At 44.9% G+C, this 23,189-nt stretch overlaps 2 protein-coding genes across 3 annotated transcripts in view; both read left to right on the forward strand.

Annotated features, from left to right (window-relative positions):
• Window positions 1-23,189, forward strand: part of LOC101740450 (uncharacterized) — a 960,210-nt gene that overhangs the window by 813,370 nt on the left and 123,651 nt on the right. The gene's annotated exons all lie outside the window — the stretch shown is intronic.
• On the forward strand, window positions 7,827-19,404 carry LOC101740862 (synaptic vesicle glycoprotein 2B). Of its 2 annotated transcripts, XM_004925219.5 has the most exons (10): window positions 7,827-7,985; window positions 8,837-8,995; window positions 11,013-11,175; window positions 12,420-12,541; window positions 13,171-13,415; window positions 15,087-15,235; window positions 15,967-16,102; window positions 16,694-16,977; window positions 18,370-18,497; window positions 19,224-19,404. In XM_004925219.5, the coding sequence occupies exons 1-10, from the start codon at window positions 7,922-7,924 to the stop codon at window positions 19,286-19,288; spliced, it is 1,515 nt and encodes a 504-aa protein (XP_004925276.1). In that variant the 5' UTR covers window positions 7,827-7,921; the 3' UTR covers window positions 19,289-19,404. The 2 variants fall into 2 exon arrangements, with proteins under 2 accessions (XP_004925276.1, XP_062524914.1); XM_062668930.1 differs by lacking the exon at window positions 8,837-8,995 and having other exon boundaries at window positions 7,863-7,985.

Raw genomic sequence — 23,189 nt, forward strand, 5'->3', positions numbered from 1 at the left:
CGAATAATTCCTCAGAGCATTCCCCATGGACCATGCGGTATAAAACACAGAGAGAACCGAAGTCCCTCCGTAGACCCAGAGGTTCCAAGCGATCCGCGAGAGCAGGACTATCGACCATCCGAACAGCCCGTTTCTGTATGGAGTCAAATGGAAGTAGCTGGTATTTGGGAGCCCCGGCCCAGAGGTGAGAGCAGTACTCCACGCGAGGTCGGACCTGCGCTTTATAAAGCGCAAGTCTCTGTCCAGGCGTGAAATACCGCTTCGCTCTGTTGAGAACTCCCAACATTTTAGAGGCCAATTTGGCTTTACCTTCCAAATGACTCCGAAACTGGACATCGCTCGAAATATCGACCCCCAGAATCCCGATACTCGCGGAAAGCTGCAGGGATACTCCTTAAAATTCCGGCGCCATGACAAAAGGGTCCTTCTTCGCAGTGAACGCGCAAACCTGTGTCTTCAATGGGTTGAACTGAACTGAATTCAGTTCACCCCACTTGGAGACCCGCCCCAGAGAGTTCTCCACTTCAGACACAAGTTTTAATCGCCTCTCATGTACAACGCTTCGAGAGAGACTCTGATGGCCGATATATCGCGCATCCCCCGTGCTGTCATCCGCATAGCAATGCATGCCATCAATAGATAGCATGTCATTGATATGCAGTATGAAAAGCGTGGGGGAGAGCACCGAACCTTGTGGAACACCAGCGTTGATGGTCATGGTATCGGAGCAGCAGCCGTCGACGACAACTGCGATGCTCCGTCCATCCAAAAAGCTAGCGATCCACTTGCAGAGTCCCTCAGGGATCCCGTATGCTGGAAGCTTCGATAAAAGTGCCCTATGCCAGACCCTGTCGAAGGCCTTCGCGATGTCAAGGCTCACAGCGAGAGCCTCGCCCTTGCTTTCCAAGGCTTCAGCCCATTTATGTGTGAGGTATACAAGAAGATCGCCAGCTGAGCGACCATGACGGAAACCGTACTGCCGGTCACTGATCAGCTGGCGATCCTCAAGATACTTAAGAAGTTGGATGTTTATGATTCGCTCCATCACCTTGGAAAGCAAGGAAGTTATCGCGATAGGTCTGTAATTCGAGGGGTCCGACTGGTCACCCTTCTTGGGGATAGGGTGGACATGAGCAGTCTTCCATGAAGACGGAACCCTGTTGGTATTGTATGAGAGGCGATATAGACGCGTTAGCGCGGGTGTCAATTCAGGGGCGCATGTTTTTAGAACCACTGCGGGGATGCAATCTGGCCCACTCGACTTATGAACATCAAGAAGCCGAAGCTCCTGCCTGACCGCACGCTGTGTGATGCGAATCTCAGGCATGGAGCTGTCACACCGGGAGATGTTGGGCGGCGTGGCTCCTCCGTCATCCAAAGTCGAGTATGAGGCAAAGAGCTTGACCAGAAGGTCAGCCTTCTCCTTCGCACTATGAGCCAGACTGTCATTGGACTTACGCAGTGGTGGAAGGCTAGACCTGCAGAAGTTACCTTCTGCAGCCTTAGCTAGCGACCAGAAAGCACGGCTCCCAGAGGGATAGCTATTCAGTCGCTCGCCAATTCTGGCAACGTGCTCCGACTTCGCCTTGGCAATAGCCCTCTTATAGGACCTAGAGGCGGCGTTAAATTTCCGCCTTTTCTCCGAGATATCAGGATCCCGGCATCTCCTAGCAACATTAAATGCCACGTATGCAGACCGCTTGAGGCGTGCAGCATCCCTACTGGCTTTATTATACCAGGGTTTGCTGCGACCCCCAACGGGCACCTCAGAAGAAGGAATGAATAATTCCATTCCCTGAAGCACCACGTCTTTAAGTCGGTCCGCACAGACGTCAGGATCATCGGAGGAAAAGCAGAGCTGCCCCCATGGGTAGGATGCGTAAAATTCACGCATTCCATCCCAGTCTGCTGACCTGTACCGCCAAACTCTTCGAAACCCGGTCGTCGTTTGACGACTAGGACGAGAGAGTGGTATGGCAGCACGGATAAGGCAGTGATCAGACGATCCAAGTGGAGCGTCGACCACCACACTGTATCCAGCTGGATGAGTGGTCAGCAGAAGGTCCAACAAAGAAGGCTCATGCCCCTCAATGTCTGGGACACGGGTGGGCTGTGTCACCAGTTGTGAGAGGCCGTAGGACAAGGCGAAATCGTAGGCAGCCCGACCCGGGAGGTCAGTGGTTCTGGACCCCAACCACTCCTGGTGATGAGCGTTAAAGTCACCAAGGACCACCACCTCCGCAGATGGGTACTGCTCAAGCACGCGGTCAGTCCCCTCTTGTACATGCTCAAACAGAGCTGACCCCGCATCACTGCTGTGAGACCTGTACAGGCAAGCGTAGACTCTGGTACAGCCCCCATAGTCCACGCGTAGCCACAAGAGGGACAGGTCCCGTTGCTCGAGGCTCCGAAGCCGACGACAGCAGACATCCTCCCGGATAAACACGCACACCCCGGCTTTACGCAGGAAGGTGTGCTCCAATGCGTAGCCGGGGTATCCGAGGTACGACGTATCGTCCGGGGCAGATATCTGCGTCTCAGTCAGGAAAAAGAGGGCAGGCTGCGCCGTCTCAAGGTGGTGATGTACGGCGTCAAGGTTACTGTGTAGGCCCCTGACATTGCTGAAATCCACATTAAACGTGGAATGGGGATCCGCCGAAAAAACTCTTTTTCTTTTGTCGACTTTCATGATAATTTTAGTTGGAGAGTAAGGATTTGGAGAGGTAGGATGCTAGAGGTGAGATCAAGGCAATACCTGAATAAAGCGCAGGGCACAATGAACACTCGATCCGGGGTTGCGCGAGAAGCTGACGCAGGGCATGGAAGGGCCCCCAGTCCACCCTGCATACGATCGCCGGGATCCACTCCGGTCTCCGACTCCGGCACGACGACCGCATGACAGGATTTTACACCGGTTGGCGGGACAGCTTCCTGGGGCGGAGTTTAGTTGTGACACCCAGGTTCAGGTCCCCTACTGACCGGCGGGCGGCGGCAGGCACCGTTTCACTGGGTCTCCCTATACCCCCGTCAGCAACCCACGCCCCGCGGACTTGCGCGCACGTTTGCTCTGCATGTTCCAAGTATCACCAAGACTCACCCCCAACAAGGAGGAGGAAAGGAAAGGAATAGAACTGGCTCTCCAACCCACATGCCGGAACACAGCTAGGCTATTTGGCGGCAGACTCTAGTTGGAGGGTGGTCGCCAGCCAGTCGGACTAGGTCCTACCACCGATTGTGTTTTCGGCTCCCGTTTAGCACCACCCAGGGGTTACTTGTAGGGAATCGCGGGTTAAACCTACGGAAGCGGGAAGCATCAACCCCATCAAATGAGTTACTGTTATTTGCTCTATTATTTCTAGAAGGCACACAGGATAGCCTCGAGTGTCCTCGAGAATATCTTGAATTTTAACCTTTATAGTTTCCGATGAGTAGGTAGACGAGTTTCAATGCCTGGTTGAAAGGGTGGGTCGTCTATTTATGGGCCACCAAAGAATTAGGCTTTCTTGCCGAAATAGAACTTCCAGATCTTCCGAAATAGATCTTCTAGAACAAAATGCTCGTATTTTACATAATTTATCAAAGCAATTTATTAAAATATTTCCCACGTTCAATTATAATCCCCAACCAGTTCCCATTCTTTATTCACGCTGGCAGTCACATTGAATGAATTTACAATTATTGAATTAATTAAGTAGATATTGCTTCAACAATACGTTTTAATTAGTGAGAGAAAAACATAAGCAAAACGTAAAGCAAAATTTTTGTACCCCTTTTTACGAAAATTGCGCGGACGGAGGAGTATGAAATTTTCCACACTTATAGAGAACAATGAGGAGTGCAGAATGTAGCTTTTTTTTAATTATGCATAAAAAATACATTAAAACAATAAAAATAACGCTACACACACTACTGTGTATACATTTGACACAACACATATATAAATATATGTAGGTATATACTCTTTTTTAATGCCAAACTTATGTTATTGTTTAAAGTCTGTGGTCAAATTGAGAATAGATTGATATTGTTTGCCTTTAATATTATTATTTGTATAATATATAGTGTAGTCTTGGCTAAATCTGTGATTATAGAAATATACGTCTTTGAGAATAGAACTACAATAATGTTCAAACTTATCATTTCAATTAATTATAATCGAATTTCAACTACTGAGGGACCACAGCTAGTTAATGAAATTTGATTATGAGAACCCGTACTTGCATACACACACTTGCACTTATTGCTTTTTACCTAATTTAATAGTAATAATGATAATAATAATATGTATTTAATAATTTATCTAAATAGAGGCGTGAAAGGCTATTTGTTTTAAGTGACATTTGGTTTAATACACGACATTTATCTTGGTAAACTAAAGGTCCGTTTTATTTGGTACTAGCGACCCGCCCTCGCTTCGCTTCGGAAACTGTAATTTATTATTGATTTCTCCACTATTTAATGGATGTTATTACACTTATAAACCTTCCTCTTCAATCACTCTATCTATTAAAAAAACTGCATCAAAATCCGTTGCGTAGTTTTAAAGATTTAAGCATACATAGGGACAGACAGATATAGGGACAGAGAAAGCGACTTTGTTTTATAATAGGTAGTAATAGCATCAACAGTTGGATTTTTTTATTGAATCTCAGTTAAGTTTACTCCATTCAACTGAAGAAGTTTTGTTTTTTGGTATTCTTTCCTAATTTTGATATTTTTTCCTAATTTTAAACTTGGCTCTCCTGTGAAGTATAATATACAAACATATTATAATGTATAGTCATGAGAGCCGTGAGATATTCCGCCATTGCGTTCACGCGTTCTTGGAGGCGAACTGTTAGGGGGGCTCTCTTCAAAACACGCAAAATTATTATAACGACCAAAATAAGATTTTCATGTAATTTTTTTTTTTGTTGCTTGGATGGTTGGACGAGCTCACGGCCCACCTGATGCTCACCGGAACCCATAGACATCTACAATGTAAATGCCGCCACCCACCTTGAGGTATAAGTTCTAAGGTCTCAGTATAGTTATAACGGCTGCCCCAACCTTCAAACCGAAACGCATTACTGCTTCACGGCTGAAATAGGTGGGGTGGTGGTACCTACCTGCGCGGACTCATAAGAGGTCCTACCACCAGTAAAAAACGTTACATTTAGTTACATTTACGTATGTACTTGGTATTTCGCCAAAAATATTTTGGCGAAGTTCACAATCCATTGCCGGTTTGGAAGCATTTGTTACGAGTATGTCTTCAATGGACAACGTTAATACAGAAATAATTTTCTCTGACGACTGAATAGTGTAAAGTTCAACGCACAACGAGACGTTTTTAGACGCCGCTTTTGAAAAACGATTACGAGTGAAACGCGGGTCTTACCATCATCAATCCGTCAGAGTATTCTCCTCATGTTATTGGTTTACCGCAATCTCTCAATACCCTGTACCTTGACGACTGGTAGCTATTAAAGTACCATCGTATTTTATATCAAATCAAATCAAAAAATTTTTGTTCAACATAAATGAAAGTACATACTTGTTGAACGTCAAATAGAACTACCGCCAATTCACAAAAACTAGCCTCCGTCCTGAGAAGAACTGGCAAGAAACTCAGCGGGCATGTCTTTTTTCTTTTAAATATTAGATTTTTTTTTTTTATATTAATTTTTACAATGAGTATTATAACGTAACAATTATTGCAATATTGAAATGCCCGGAGCGAGCAACTCATTCCCACTTTGTGCAATCTTCTAGATAAAAATTGATTTTATAGTAAGCTTTATTGCACAGATATTCTTTGATAGTCTTCTTAAACCTATGTATATGTAGGTTCTGAACATCTTATGGGATTTTTATTAACACCTTCACAGCGGGCAATATATTTTAACAAGACATCTTAACATGTTCACGTGAGCAACGTCTTACAACGTCGTGTTTTTAAAAATTATGAAATGGCGCAACGTCATATTTTATGACAGCCTCTAGATTGTCATATTTATTTTGTCGGAACGTCTTCGGACGTCTATTTTATGGGCAAATTCCTATGGCGCATCTACTTAGCGCCGCAACACATTCGATTTTCATAGCCTACACCGCCGCGTTCCCTAAACAAAAAATCATTATAAGATTATGGCGGGTATTATGGTGGGACATTTTTAGACGTTACTAAACTTTGTATGGGAAAAAGGTGCGTCATAGTACTAGTATATATGTATTCAGAAATGAGGTTGCCCACGTGATCGTGTTAAATTCCTATATATTCAATTGACTCGTTCCTACACTAAATCAAATTTAAGTCACGGCCATATGACCGAGAAGTCTAGTACTTTCTTACTCCACCGCAAGGAAAACACGCACGAGGCGTATTAAGCCTCGTGCCGCAAATGAAGTGTTAGGCAGTTAATTGATCACATTCAACGCATGTTTGTAATCCGCGTGATGCATCCTTCTCTTCGCGAACCAGTAGTGCTCCACGTTCGACTGCTTCGGAAGCAGAGAAGCTCACGTTAAAACGCTTCTGGAGCGTACAATACTGCATTTTTTTCTTCTTTTTTTATTGCCCTTGTAGGCAGACGAGCATACAGCCCACATGATGGTGAGTGGCTACCGTTGTCCATGGACTTCAGCAATGCGAGGGGCAGAGCCAAGCCGTTGCCTACCGTTAGCCAAGCCACTGCCTACCGTTAGCCAAGCTGCTGCCTACTGTTAGCCAAGCCGCTGCCTACCGTTAGCCAAACCGCTGCCTACCGTTAGCCAAGCCGCTGCCTACGGTTAGCCAAACCGTTGCCTACCGTTAGCCAAGCCGCTGCCTACCGTTAGCCAAGCCGCTGCCTACCGTTAGCCAAGCCGCTGCCTACCGTTAGCCAAGCCGCTGCCTACCGTTAGCTAATCCGCTGCCTACCGTTAGCCAAGCCCCTGCCTACCGTTAGCTAAGCCGCTGCCTACCGTTAGCTAAGCCGCTGCCTACCGTTAGCCAAGCCCCTGCCTACCGTTAGCCAAGCCGCTGCCTACCGTTAGGCAAGCCGCTGCCTACCGTTAGCCAAGCCGCTGCCTACCGTTAGCCAAGCCCCTACCTACCGTTAGCCAAGTCGCTGCCTACACTTATCCAAGTCGCTGCCTACCGTTAGTCAATCTGATGCCTACCGTTAGCCAAGCCATTGCCTACCCTTAGCCAAGCCACTGCCTATCGTTAGCCAAGCCCCTGCCTACCGTTAGCTAAGCCGCTGCCTACCGTTAGCCAAGCCCCTGCCTACCGTTAGCTAAGCCGCTGCCTACCGTTAGCTAAGCCGCTGCCTACCGTTAGCCAAGCCCCTGCCTACCGTTAGCCAAGCCGCTGCCTACCGTTAGCCAAGCCGCTGCCTACCGTTAGTCAATCTGATGCCTACCGTTAGCCAAGCCGCTGCCTACCGTTAGCCAAGCCGCTGCCTACCGTTAGCCAAGCCGCTGCCTACCGTTAGCTAATCCGCTGCCTACCGTTAGCCAAGCCGCTGCTTACCGTTAGCCAAGCCGCTGCCTACCCTTAGCCAAGCCGCTGCCTACCGTTAGGCAAGCCGCTGCCTACCGTTAGCCAAGCCGCTGCCTACCGTTAGTCAATCTGATGCCTACCATTAGCTAAGCCATTGCCTACCGTTAGCCAAGCCGCTGCCTACCGTTAGCCAAGCCCCTGCCTACCGTTAGCCAAGTCGCTGCTTACAGTTATCCAAGCCGTTGCCATCGTTGAAATGCCGCATGTACAAAAATGACCATAGTCATCTAAGTGTAAAAACGCGCGTCTTTAAAACGCCTCGTTTTCGCCGCTCAATGAACGCGCGGCGCGTTTCATTTAACTTCGAATACAATAGTTCTGCGCATTGATTTAAATTTTCGTGCGGGAATGTTGTAGTCAGACGTATCGCGTGTTCCATTGAAATTGTTAGTGAAAATGTCTGAAAGTTCAGCCGCTGACGATGGGTCAGTGGCATTCGAAGAAGCTCTTAACAAAACTGGTATTGTTTTTTAGTTTTTATTCGTCGAATTTATATTTGATCTTGGTGTACTTTCGTGGGCTTATTTCAGAAGCTTGTCCTTCCCGAAACAAGGAAGGCTTTTGGAAATTAAGGGAAATGGAGAGAAGGAGCCAAAGCTATTGCCGTCGCTCTCTTAAATGATGACGCTGGAGAAGACTTTAGCAAGCTTTTTGCGTAATTGGGTAGACTTGAAAGCTTAACTTGATTTGTCTATTCGAACATAAAATCAATAATGTCACTTATTAAGATTACTTTAAAGGCTACAATAAAATACTTTAATAGTAAACCGAACTAGAAATTAAAGTAAGTCTTTTGTTATTAGTTAAAATATGAATAGTCAGCATATGAATAGAACAAAGCGATTAAAGTAATGATTTGTCATCGGTTCTTGACGTGTGCAAATAATTTGCAAAAAAATCATTATCTAGAATCGAGTTATTAAAATGTTTTCTAAAAAGTTTATATACCACTACCATAAGTAACACACGAAGTTCTCAGATAATTTTACGGCATCCGATATCTTCGTGCTGATTCATTTAGCGAAGCCCAATGACCATTCATTTTTTTATTTTTGATTGCTTAGATGGGTGGACGAGCTCACAGCCCACCCGGTGTTAAGTGGTTACTGGAGCCCATAGACATCTACAACGTTAATGTGCCACCCACTTTGAGATATAAGTTCTAAGATCTCAGTATAGTTACAACGGCTGCCCCACCCTTCAAACCGAAACGCATTGCTGCTTCACGGCAGAAATAGGCAGGGTGCTGGTACCTACCAGCGCGGACTCATAAGAGGTCCTACCACCAGTAAATTAATCCGAAATCCTCAGGTAACGGCACTTACAACGTGCTCCTGGTGTTGACCAGCTCGCTGATACTCCTGGGAATCGGCATGGATCTTTTTGGATTCACCCTGGTAGTGACAGCGGCCTGCGACCTCCACTTGACTGTCGCCCAAAAGGGCATTCTCACTTCTCTACCTTTTGTTGGCAAGTAACATTGAAATGTGTATCTAATAAGACTGGAGAACATTTTTTTAGTCTTTATGGATCATAGATCATCTTTGGTTTTCGACATAATTAAAACTGTAGGTTTATTTTTAATTGTACTTATTATATTTCGGACGTTCCAAATGGTTTACAGTTTTTGTGGTCACGGAGGGATGGACTAACTGTGTTGTTACTCATCGACATTTGAATTTTGTGGTTATCAGAATAGCTTAACATTATATACGCTTGGATATATTAGTTGCAATCATCACAGTGTCGGTCGGTAGCTAAAGAACAAGTATGTCCTATTCTTCCTCCCAATCAATTGAAATGTTTAATTTGAGATAGCAGTTTGAAAATTGATTAAACAAATAAAAGCTAATAATACTTATTAGTGGTTTTGAAGTCGTAGGGGCCTAAATGATAAGAAATCCGGTTCATTAATATCAACCGATGCAACGATGTTCGAATCCCGCAGGTAGGTACCAATTTTTCTAATAAAATACGTACATAATGTTTATGATTAACAAAATGCTTACGATTAACGTCCACGATGAAGGAATAGCGTCGTGTAATAAAAATCCAATACACAAAGTTAAATTTTTCGTAATTACTGGTGGTAGGGCGTCTTGTGAGTCCGCACGTACACCACCACCCTGTCTATTTTTGCGGTGAATCAGTAATGCGTTTTGGTTTATAGGGTAAGGTAGCCGTTGTACTGTAAAAATTGGGACCTTAGAACTCATGTCTCAAGGTGGGTTCTTAAGTTCCGGTAAGCCTTACACCAGGTAGACCGTGAGCTCGTCTACCCATCTAACCAAGTAAAAAAAATTTTAAAAAAGCCTCAGAGCAGAATCTACTATTTATAATTTAAAACAAAAGTACAATATATAATTAAAAACAATTTACGTTAAACAGTTAGTAACCGCGTATTAGGGTAAATTTGTCATTGTTGTAACTCACTGCATCTGAAGATTATCAGCTGCGCAAATAACATGACAAAAAGGCGTTGCAAAATCAATATGTCGCATTACCAGGACAGCCTTTTAAATGTATTATTTTAAGTAGTAATTATCATTGCTTGTGACCTTTTGTCTGGGTCGGGATCTTGACGTCTTAACATTCACTAGACGAATCCAAATGCTCTCTTACGATCAAAAGTCCTCTCGCCGCTTTTGATTTCGCGTTTTTAATGATAATCAGCACAATATTCAAATGTGATCGAAGAAAGCTGTAAACATATTGGAACAAAATCAATATTCGATACGTCGAGTATAATAGATTCAAAAGTTTGTGTGTTTTGATTTAGATTCGTATGCTTGAGGCAGAATGCGTACCTTATGACATCAAGTCAAAGCTTAATTGGATACGCCTTCGTTAAACCAGTAGTAAGATGTGTTGTAAGCTCGGAAAAGGCTCCACCACCCTGCCTATTTCTGCCACAAAGCAGCCAGTTCCAAGGGTCGAAATTTCGCCCTTATGTCTTGGGTTGGGTGGCGATTGTGATGTCTACAAGTACTTAACATCAGGGCCTGACGAGACACTAATCCCATCAGTCCGGTTAGATTTTAGAAAAAGTTCATTCGAATTGGATCTTCTACTTATCCGACATTATTTAGGGCCGACACAGCTTATTTTTCTAATGATGCTGCATAGGGACTTAAAATAGAATGAGTTTTAGCACGGACCACATACCTAACATCAACCCTCCTGGGTCTATATCTTCAATAGTATATCCATTGCAACGTGCCATTCATTAAATATCGCTAATTAGCGACCCACCATCGCTTCGCTTCGGAAACTGTAATTTATTATTGATTTCTCCACTATTTAATGGATGTTATTATACATATAAACCTTCTTCTTCAATCACTCTATCTATTAAAAAAAACCGCATCAAAATCCGTTGCGTAGTTTTAAAGATTTAAGCATACATATGGACAGACAGATATAGGGACAGAGAAAGCGACTTTGTTTTATAATATGTAGTGATAAACCCTATTTTTTTGTACTTTAGGTATCATCCTTGCTTCTTACGTGTGGGGCTACGTATCAGATACGAAGGGCCGAAGGTTCACCTTAGTTATTCCTCTCCTCATCTCGTTCGCGCTGAACTGCATCAGCAGCTTGGCCAACCACTGGCTGGTCTTGGGACTGCTAAAGTTTCTCTCCGTTTGTTTGTGAGTAAATCAATACGTGCGTAGTTACCGAAAGATCGACGTAGGTACAGACTGACAGCTTCATCGGTTTAGAGTCTAAGACGCCTGAATCTATAAAAATAGAATTACGGCGGTTGATGCCGAAAACAACCGAAGAAATATGGAAGTCCGTCATTTTAATCCCTCCGTCAAAGTAATCATCATCATCATCATCATTCTTTCCTATTACCTTCTGGTGGGGTGTAGGGTTCAAATAAAATCCTTCCATTTACATCGGCCTTGGGCAGTCTGTTCTAGCTTCTCCCACGTCATGCCACCGACGCCAAGTTGTTCTGGTAAAAGTAATAAGCACAAATTTTAATTACCTGTTTCTAGTTAGAAAGAAATGTATCTACCATCAAGGTACATTATGGTGAAGTGGATGATGTTTATTTTATAATTTATTGGACGAACAGAAGTCAAATAGAATCGTGGCAAGGTTTATATATGTGTAAACAAACCGTGATATAATGTTCTCAACATTAATTGTTGACTTGTTTGACATCCAGCTATTAAGATCATTGTTGCCGGTAGCGAGGTTTGATTGACTTTATTAAGTAGTCGATTCTGCAGGTCAATTCAATGTATGGAAAGTTCTTCGTGTGTCTCTGAAATTGATATTGGCCACGAGTGACTTTGGCCATAATATATAGATATTACTATTGTATGTAGTATGTTATGTTATGTAGTTTAGTTATGTGTAGTAGATGCCGATAGTATTATTCTATAAATTTTTGAAAACGTTTTTGATATTTTTAAGTAAACCTGTTGCTTTTTTTTACAATAAAATCTTTTTTCTTTTTCTTTTAAAATATTTTTAATTCAAATTTATTAAGATTTATTTTCAATTTTTTTGTGGGACTTTCTATAAAAGCGTAATTTTTTTTGTTTTTTTTAAGCTATTATTTATTTTTCACTTTTTAGTTGAATTTAAATTTTTTCAATATATATTTTTCTAATTTTTTTTTAATATTAAATTGTCGTCGGTCCTTAATAAGTATACCAAATTTCGAGTTAACCCGACGTTTTGAAGGGGGTCAAAATCATGTTCAAAGATTCCGTTACATACTAACATCTGAAGCTAAGAAAAGTGTATTAATAATTATCACTATTAAGTTGTCGCAAACCGGTATAAAGTGTTGGCAAAATTCAATAATTTTTGTCGTACTTTTAATTCAGAAAAAGGCTGACTGCACGTTGTAAGATCGGCTTTATCGCTTTTTCAGTTCGTGTGCAGCGAATTCAGTCACCTACACGATCGTAGGAGAGACATGTGTGCAACGCGTGCGAAATAAATACATGTTATTAATGACCTGCCTATTGTTATTAGCACCAGCTGTTTCTGGAGGTGAGTTTTTTTTTTATTCCATAGATGGGTGAAAGAGCTCACAGCCCACCTGGTGTTAAGTGGTTACTGGAGCCCATAGACATCTACAACGTAAATGCGCCACCCACCTTGAGATAAGTTCTAAGGTCTCAGTATAGTTACAGCATCTGCCCCACCCTTCAAACCGAAATGCATTACTGCTTCACGGCAGAAATAGGCAGGGCGGTGGTATCCATCCGTCACAAGAGTTCCTAACACCACAGAGCTGTGTGATAGAGAGAGATACTTTTGTTCTCTACTGGAGTAATAATTAATATTCTAGACTGGAGTTCTAACACATATCTCACTCACTCACTGGTCGTAGGACATCTTGTGAGTCTGCACGGGTAGCTACCAACACCTTGCCTATTTCTGCCGTGAAGCAGTAATGCGTTTCGATTTAAAGGCAGCCGTTGTACTGTAAAAACTGAGACCTAAGAACTCGTGTCTCAAGGTGGGTGGTGGAATTTACGTTGTAGATGTCTATGGGCTCCGATAATCACTTAACACCACGGCCCACCGGCCGTAAGCTCGTCCACCCATCTAACCAATAAAAAAACCACATAGCTCTTTTAATGGTGTAGTTATGGCCTATGCTAATAATTTTCCAGTTTTAACCTATCCCACGTTGAAGTTAGACTTCGCCACGGACCTATCAACTATAGGAGTCGTCTACAAGCCTTGGAGGTTGCTCATCATCGTACTGGCTCTTCCACTAGGAATGGGTGCATTAGCCATGTTTTTCTTTTACGAATCTCCAAAATTCCTTTTCAACTGTGGAAGAAAAGACGAAGCTATGGAGGTGCTGAAGGGAATTTACGCTATCAACCATAGAACCTCGAAAAATAACTACAAGGTAAGTTAAAGCTTCAGATACTGTTGGAACCTTCAGAGTCAACAGAAACACAGTGATTATCACTGTTGTTATATGTTCCAATATTCCATCGAGGGCGAGATATTAAAAAGATTATACACAGTTAATGATTTGGATATCTACTTCAATGAAAAACTTTCATTTAGGGAACACTTTCAACAAATGACCTTATAATTAATAAATAATTAGGGTTTGAGATCATCAAAAATTTTTAATAATCCTCGAAGTTTACTGGTGGTAAGGTGTCTTGTGAGTTCGCACGTGTGGGAACGTCCACCCTTCCTATTACTTCCTATTTTAGCGGAAGGCAGCTTGACTCTACCCCTGGCATTGCTGAAGTTCATGGGCGACGGTAACCACTCACCATCAGGTGGGCCCTATGCTCGTCTGCCTACAAGGGCAATAAAAAAAAAGGCTTAGGTACCCCGGTAACCGTACTCGTCGAACTCGGCAAAGAGGTCAACGTGCAACCTAACCCATACATCAATCCGCGGAGTTTCTCGCTAGATCTTCTCAGCGGGTCGTCATTCCGATCCGGTGGTAGATTCATTCGCGAAGCAGCTGCTCTTGAGTTGTTAGGTCTCCTTCGAAGGCGCTCAGGCAGCTGTTAGCAAATCACACCCCTCCTGGCCGAGCCTTTGCTCGCCCACCTGTCCTATTGAAACTGAAAAGTCCTCAGGGCCACCAGTAATCCTTCAATCATAAAAAAAAACTCTAATAGATTCGCCTGAATTGCTATCACGCATTTTATTAAGCAATGAATTTAGTGCTCGTAGGGTCAACCAAAATAATACCTTTGCAATTTACAATAACAATATATATTACTATAATCCAGTTACCCCAATTCTCGCATCTATAACGAACTGGCAAAGTCCTCAACTGAATTGGATATTTTTACTTGTCAATTAGTGATGTTTATAAAAGTTTTCAAGGGCATCCTCCATGCTAAAAATAAATTAAGTAGTGTAATTGTAAGCAGAATTATTATATTAAGTAGGAGTGTAATTGTTTAATTAATTATTTCCTTATATTATAAATTAGATTAGTTTTCGTTATCGTGTTGTTTGTGTACTCAGGACATTAAATTTGCGTTGTTTAGTCATACGCTTAAGGCTTATGTTACAAGTCAGATTTTCTAATTGTTGTCATTTAATGTGTATCTTTTAGATTGTAATGAATATTGTGTGCCTAATAAGTAAATAAAATAAATAAATTTTGAATGAAGAGTAAGAACTTAAAATGAGAAATTTCTCTAGGTGACCTTCTAACTTCAACTACCTTATTACTATTGTATAAATCGGCACTGGAAATTGATTTTCATCACAATATTCTTTATGCGCTACCTGGCTTGACGAGCACATCGTCTATCTAACGTGAGCTACCAGAGCCCTCGAGACGTGAGGTCGATATCTCAGTTACTTTAAAAAACCGATTACTCATCATTCTATCATGTCGTAACTCAAATCGAACAATATCAATGTACATACATAAAGGGGGGCTCACCCTTTTTATAAAAAGCCTAACATTAACTATCGATGTTTTGATGAACAAGATCTTCAGATTGTGCGGCTGCCTCCTGCACTCCTCTTCACCAGAACCTTACCCTCGATTTCACGGACACAATTATAATAAGCCCACGCATTACATCCTCAGATTCGGTTAATGAAAATAGAAAGAAAAACAGAAACGAAATCGGCATCTATCTGGCGCGCCGTTTACGAACAGAGCGCTCCCCTATTTCGCGAGCCGTATCTCCTGAGAAGCCTGCAGCTGTTCTACATTGTTTCCGTGGCGTACATCACGTGAGATGCAGGTTTTACTTCACATCTACAACGTAAATGCGCCACCCACCTTGAGATATAAGTTCTAAGGTCTCAAGTATAGTTACAACGGCTGCCCCACCCTTCAAACCGAAACGCATTACTGCTTCACGGCAGAAATAGGCAGGGTGGAGGTACCTAGCCGCGCGGGCTCTCAAGAGGTGCTACCACCAGTAAATAATTTTAATAATAGTATAGAAAATGACATCAAATAATAAAAGATGTTCAGTATCGCCCAAAAAAAACGATGAGCCCCAACGACTAGGTATCATTGGTCTGAGTATTTTGGCCGTATTTATTTATTTATTTTTTATTGCTTAGATGGGTGGACGAGCTCACAGCCCAGCTGGTGTTAAGTGGTTACTGGAGCCCATAGATATCTACGACGTAAATGCGTCACCCACCTTGAGATATAAGTTCTAAGGTCTCAAGTATAGTTACAACGGCTGCGACTGAGACCAGGACTTTATGCGTCATAGGTAGGTTTGTCTCATGTCGGTGAGCCCCATTACGTAAGGTCGATTGTGATCTTGTGCATGCTTATATCAACAGAAAGCAGAAATATTTTTCTTTGTAAGGTCGGGTTTCGTGAATAGTCGACAAACAACCCCAGCGCACCTAAAAGGATTCACCGTATCTAATAAAAAATCGAATAAAACCTTCATCACCAGAATGAAAAAGCTTACGTGCTATTTGTTTTCTTTTTCTTTCAGCAATAACAGCTTCTTGATCTGGCTCCCGCACATCATGGAGCAAGTTAGGAAATCCTTACAAGCTAACGGCACTAGAACCGGTAACGTCTGTGAACTGATTCATACGGAAGCAACAGGAAATCTTTCCTCAAGCGACGTAAGTCAATAGGGGATAACAAACAGAAATAAAAAGCATGAGGGAATATATAAACTCAGACCCCGCATTAGACCACCACTTAATATCAAAAATCGGAACTCTGCTGATCGCTGGGCCTCTACCACTATCACGACATTTACCTATGATTAATATAGGGAAGGTTAGTCCCGAGGTGGACAGATGAGCTGCTAAAAGTCACGGGAATCCGCTGGATCCAGGACCAGTTATTGCGGTGAAAAAAATAAACAGTTGAGACTTTACAGCTATTACTGGCACTGGCTGGTGATAGAGGGTCTTGTAAGCCCACGCGGATACCTGCTCCGTCTATTTCTACCGTAAAGCTCCGGTAACTGAACACCAGATGAATCGCGAGCTTGTTCACCTATCAGATAGCGCGCAAGTAGAATCAACAAATCCACGTATCTCATACATTTAGATATAGCCACGGTTGCGCTTAATAGAGGGATAGGATACTATTAGTATACTGTATATTTCGGCTTCAACGCAGTCAGGCGGTCCATTTTGAGGGACTCGGTGGGGCACCTCTAAAGACTCTGCAGCAAAATGTAATGGATTTTCTTTTTATTCCAGTCCTCGGAGAACTGCTTGGGAACCGTGGAAGATAACGTGGTATTCACTCTCATAATATCCCAGACCATATTTTCCCTTTTAAACTTTGTATTATCTTATCTACCCAACCACCGAAGGCCGGTGCTCCTCACAGTTCTGTCCGTCTCAGCCGTGAGCGGGGTCCTGATCAACTTGACGCCGGAGACAATATCCAGTGTGATATTCTTCATGATGTTCACTTGCACTTGCTTGGGTATGGGGATCATGGCGTCCTATTTTGTGGACCTGTACCCAACATCTCACAGGTGAGTTCCGAACAAAGATAAATAAATAATTGGTTGTCTGTAAAATCGGTTTACGGACGATAGTTTTATGTGATAACGTCAGTAGCAGAACTATTCGAACTGCTAGGTGTGACGTCACGCGAGAAGAAAATTAAATGTGTCACAAGCCAACGCTTGGATCGATCGTGCCTCTCTATCGCTTGTTCCGCGCTCTCGCTCACACCCTCCAGTTCAGGCGGAACGTGACACTTTTTCGTGCACGCAGCCGATTTTCATCGATTTATAACACGTTATCACGTCAAAAACATTTCGATTCTCCTGGTAGTTGTGGTAGATAAAGAAAGGACAACACGAATGTCATCATACTGAAATCGTCGTGGCCTAATAGATAAAACGCCAAGTGCATTCGTATTGAGCGATACGACTATGTTCGAATACCGCCGGCGGGTACCAATTTTTCTAATGAAATACGTACTTAACAAATGTTCACGATTGACTTTCACAATGAAGGCATAACATCGTCTAATAACTCAAACTAAAACCTATAAAATTATAATTTGCGTAATTACTGGTGGTAGGACCCCTTGTGCGTCACAACAGGTACGTACCATCACCCTACTGATTTCTGCCGTGAAACACTAATGCGTTTCGGTTCGAAGGGCGGGCCAGCCGTTGTCCTGTTAAAAGTGAGAGACCCACTTCGATAAAGCGGCACGACACGAGAACCCTCTCATCGTGGACGCCGGTAACTACATTCCCGATCCTGCGGACAGAATGGAAAGCAGTCGACGTCGCCCCAAATACGTCATTTCGGATCCTCCCGATCCACTAACGGTGCTTTTAGGTACCTCAAGCACCGGTCACCGTTCTCGTCGAAACCGTCGCTTGCGACGAAAGGCTCGACGAGTAAATTAACCCTCAGACACTGCCCACTGAGTTTCTCGCCGGATCTTCTCAGTGGGTCGCGTTTCCGATCCGGTGGTAGATTCTGCGAAGCACGGCTCTTGCTAGGGTTCGTGTTAGCAACGTCGTCAGGTTTGAGCCCCGTGAGCTCACCTACTAGTTAAGGTTCCGCTGAAATAGCCTCTCAAGGCTATTAGCATAGGTAGGAAAAAAAAACATGTCTCAAGGTGGATGGGGTTATGTTGTTGATGTCTATGGACTCTGGTTCGTGAGATCTTGCACTCATTTTCAATTGTAATTGCTTTTGTTATGAGCATATTGAGTGTTTGCTAAATGGATCATCATGATAGGAATAGGTTTTTTTTAAATATTTTATGTGATTATTAATTAGAAATTATGATGAAGACCAAAAAAAACGCTAACCTCGTATATACATATTTAAAATCCGCTCTCTATAAATATGACTACTTAGGTAATATACCCATTTTAGATTGCTTTTATCTCATTCAGGGGAATGGTGACGTGCCTAAGTATCATGGTGGGCAGGAGTTCGGCATTCATGGGAATCAATTTAGTTGGACACCTCATATTCAACTACTGTCAGTTAACATTTTATCTCTGGTCTTTGTTGGTTTTAAGTGAGTATTTATTTTCTTAATTTCATTTTCATGTTCGTCGTCCAAATATTTTATTCGTCTCCGATCTCTTAGTGTGCACCTTCGAATAACTCTAAAATTTAAAAGTATGTTAAAGCGACATCTAGCGAGTATTTTTAATTTTTTTTAAAGTATTTATTAAAATATCGCACTAGATGGCGGGAGTAGTTCCATTGGTAGTAGTTAGCAGGCAGCAGCTTGGCTCTGCCCCTGGCGTTGCTGAAGTCCATGGGCGATGGTAACCACTCACCATCAGGTGGGCCGTATGCTCGTCTGCCTACAAGGGCAATAAAAAAAAAGTCAACTGGCTTAAGGTGACCCTGATACATCAGATTAAAGCTCCAAGCATATAGTATATTGCATATAATAAAAATCCAGTCCTCATTCAAAAAACTCTAGAACTTCTAGAATAAATCCTTTAGTCTTACAACATCCATGGGGAGAGATGGTGTGCTCTATACCTAGTGGCGTAGCGATCTTAACTCGCGCACGGGGCACAATTGTTACTAATGGTAGGATGGTAGGACATTACTGCTTCACGGCAGAAATAGGTGGGGTGGTGGTACCTACCCATGCGGATTCACAAGAGGTCCTACCACCAGTAAGTTATTTTACTTATTCATCCATAGTTAACCATAGTTATTCATGAGCTACGTATATATTTTACCAATGTGAGTATGTACCTTAAAATTTTAATTTCATTTGCAGCCAGTGTCGTGGCAGCATGGTTTCTTCCCCCAGATCGACATGAGAAGCTGAAAACGTCTAACTGAAGTACTAGAAAGTGAAAGCTTTTGATTAAACAAAAAAGAAAAAAACGTGTATGCAATTCACACGTGATAGAAGTGAAACCTTCAAAAATTAAAATACAACTATCTTAAATGTCTAAGTATATGTAAAATTTTGTCATTAGTAAATAATTGTAAATCATCTTTTATAGTAAGAGGTAGCGCCCTCTGTGAATTAATATTTTTTTTCTCCTACCTACGCCGAAAGTTCGGTTTTCGTCCTGCTGTACAGGGAAGAAAGTGTAACTTTTTCTCCCTGCGTACAAGTACGCATGCGCATTAATGCCTACGTCTGCTCTCACGCACCTAAAATTCTCCGCCATTGTTGTGTGTAAAAGTGAAATGAACACAAGGCAATAAATTTTTATAGTGAAGTATTAAACAAAGATGAGTTCAACAGACAGTTCTTATTCAACTACTAGTAGTTTATTTAAAAAAAAACCACTTAAATTGTTTTTTTATGAGTACGGGGGGGCTCCACCCCCCTACACCCGGCCAAGGCTTCGCCCCATACCCCGGGTCGGTACTACACGGCCTGGTAAGAGAAAAATGTGACCAAGGGAGAAAAGTAGGACATTTCCTCCCGCATGTCAGTTCCGATTGCATCGCCGTACAGTCCGGACGCGTTCTTACGAAAAATTGTCGCTGCCGTCGCGATCTTGTGTCCTGAGTTTCACTGCATTGTCGTTGTCGCACCGATCGCGGCATTGTTGTGAATTCTTGACGCATTGTCGCTGGCGTCGCGACCTTGGATCGTAAAAACAATTCGAACTTGTTGATTGTGCATTCGAAACGACATCCTCACTATCATTTCACGCATATCATATTATTAAATCTATTTATATTATTCGGCGAGCAAAACAGTCTTTTTAAAGACTGAACCCCCACTGCGATCACCGCTTGTTGTGGCACTCACAACCCAGTGGGGCCCCACCTTCCAAACTCCACCCCAATCCCCAGCCAACTGCCGTTTTCACGGCAAAGGCACTCCCCCCCTTTGTTGCTGGTAAAGCACAAGGGGTGAACTCCTACTCAGGGGACTCGCCTTTCGGCGAGTGTGCCTTAAGTCCCGGGGACGCCCCCCCCGGGCAAAACTACGATGGAAGAAGACGATAACCCCGCGTTGTTCGCGAAATTCGTTCGAGAGTACTGCCCGGACATTTTGTCGAAGTTTAGGGCGTACAAAGCTAGCCTAGTAGCCGCGACTATCCCCGACTCACCGATGTCGCCCCCCACCCCCGCGCCCGCGTCGATCGCGTCATGCGCGGCATCGAGCTCCGGCTCCGACTCCGAGTCGGAAATGGAGTTCGAGTCGGCCGCCAGCCCCGAACCCGGACCCTCGGATGGGTTCCAAACCGTCACGCGCGGCAAAAAACGCGCCCGTGCCGTGGAACCGTCCACGGCGCCAAAACAGCCTAAGGCCGCGAATGCGTCGCGTCCTAAAGTCGTGGTCACACCCGACTCCCCTCGCCGCGCAACTCCGTCGCCGAAACCCGCGTCCGTCCGCAAAATTCCCGCGCCGCCGCCGGTAATTTTACAAGATAAGACCGCGTGGGATCGCGTATCCCGTGCCTGTAAGGCACAAAACGTCAACGTCATCCATGCGCGTAACATCGCGCACGGCATACAGATAAAAACGGCCTCACCGGACGACCACAGGGCGCTGACAGCCCACCTCCGAAAGGAACGCATAAGCTTCCACACTTATGCGCTCCAGGAGGATCGCGAGCTCCGCGTAGTAATACGCGGAGTACCGAAGGAGCTCGACGTCGAGCTGGTCAAGGAGGACTTCATCGGGCAGGCGTACCCGATTGTAAGCGTGCACCGAATGCACAGCGGGCGCGATAAATTCGCGTACAATATGGTTCTCGTCGCGTTAGAACCAACCACCGAAGGCAAACGGATTGCCTCAAGCCTCCGCACCGTTTGCGGCTTATCCGGGGTCACCGTCGAGGCCCCATATAGAAAAGGCACTCCCGGGCAGTGCCACCGCTGCCAGCTTTACGGCCACTCCGCGCGCAACTGCCACGCGCGTCCACGGTGCGTAAAGTGCCTCGGTGACCACGCGACAGCCGGCTGTTCGCGGGTCAAAGAGACCGCGACCGAACCTCCGAGCTGTGTGCTCTGCCAGAAGCAGGGCCACACAGCCAATTACCGCGGATGCCCCAAGGCCCCGCGGAAGCGTCTGGCCAATGCGCCTCCAAAAACCGTCGGCCCAAAGACTTCGGCGCCCCGTGCGCCGCAGCCTGCCTTCGTGCCGGCACCGGTGCCCACCGTCTCCGCGTGGGCAAAACCGCTGCCGCTCACGCTGGCAGGGAAACCACCGGCACCCCAGCCCCTGCTCGCGCCGCGCCCCGCCCCCGCGCCCGGTCCCGCGCCTCGCCCCGGCCCCGCCCGGCCAGCCGTTAACGACTTTTCAATCGTGCGTGATTATATCGCCGCGATAAATATAGATCGCATGCGCTCATTCGCCGACGCCATGCGCAGGGCAGTCACGGCCGATGACCGCCTATACGCGACGTTCGACCATATGGACGTCATCGAGTCCGTCCAGCGTACGCTGGCTTGATTACCGGTAATCAATGGCCAACAACGGTAGGGAGAAACCGCGTTCCTTAAAGTTAGCATTTTATAATGCTAACGGACTCGCGCGTCAGCGCGATCAAGTATATGAGTTTCTCCGTGACAATCTCATCGACATCCTTCTGGTGCAGGAGACCTTCCTAAAGCCCTCGCGTCGCGACCCCAAAGTCGCGAATTACGTCATGGTTAGGAATGACAGACTCTCCGCCCGCAAGGGCGGGACTGTCATTTACTATAGGAGGGCCCTGCACTGCGTCCCTCTCGATACTCCCTCGCTCTTACATATCGAGGCGTCAGTGTGCCGCATCGCGCTGACGGGACACCAGCCGATCGTCATCGCATCCGTTTATCTCCCCCCTGACAAACCCCTCCTGAGCAGTGACCTCGAGACACTGTTCGGTATGAGGGACGCGGTCATCCTGGCAGGCGATTTAAATTGCCACCACACTAGGTGGAACTGCCATCGCACGAATGTGAACGGTAGGCGTCTCGACGCGTTCATAGACGACCTCACATTCGAAATATTCAACCCCCCGACCCCCACGTACTATCCGTACAACGCCGCGCGTCGTCCGAGCACAATAGATCTGGCACTGCTGAGGAACGTAACTCTGCGCTTACGCTCCATCGAGGCAATGTCAGAACTCGACTCAGACCACCGACCTGTCGTCATGCAGCTCGGTCGCCCACTCAACCGCGAACCAGATACGAGGACCATGGTGGATTGGAAGAAGCTGGGCACGTGCTTAGCTGACACCGCTCCACCAATCCTCCCTTGCGGCCCGGATTCAACTCCATCCCCCGAGGATACCGTCGAATCCATAAACATCTTCACTGATCACGTCTCGACGGCGATCATAAGATCTTCGAAACAAGTCGATGTGGAGGACTGCTTCCACCGCATCAGACTTTCCCCCGATCTTAGGGACCTCGTTAGAATCAGAAACGCGGCAATCCGGGCCTACGATCGATATCCCACGGATTCAAACCGGACTCGGATGCGTCGCTTACAGCGGGAGGTCAAATCCCGCTTAAGCGACGCCCGAAACGAAAACTGGGATAGTTATTTAGAAGAACTCGCGCCCACTCACCAAGCATACTGGCAACTAGCTAGGACCCTCAAGTCCGAAACTATAGCCACTATGCCGCCTCTCGTACGCCCCTCAGGCCAATCACCGGCTTACGATGACGATGACAAGGCAGAGTTGCTGGCCGATGCACTGCAAGAGCAGTGCACCACCAGCACTCAACACGCGGACCCCGAACACACCGAGTTCGTCGACAGGGAGGTCGAGCGCAGAGC

The sequence above is a fragment of the Bombyx mori genome, chromosome 6, assembly GCF_030269925.1.
Source record: "Bombyx mori chromosome 6, ASM3026992v2".
NCBI classification, from domain to species: Eukaryota; Metazoa; Arthropoda; class Insecta; order Lepidoptera; family Bombycidae; genus Bombyx; species Bombyx mori.

What these genes read in the sequence shown, in the direction of transcription:
- LOC101740862 (XM_004925219.5), top strand. Translation starts at nt 7,922, where the DNA reads ATGTCTGAAAGTTCAGCCGCTGACGATGGGTCAGTGGCATTCGAAGAA. An exon ending in CACTTCTCTACCTTTTGTTG is followed by an intron (nt 8,996 to 11,012) that starts GCAAGTAACATT and finishes TTTGTACTTTAG; the next exon opens with GTATCATCCTTGCTTCTTAC. An exon ending in GAAATCTTTCCTCAAGCGAC is followed by an intron (nt 16,103 to 16,693) that starts GTAAGTCAATAG and finishes TTTTTATTCCAG; the next exon opens with TCCTCGGAGAACTGCTTGGG.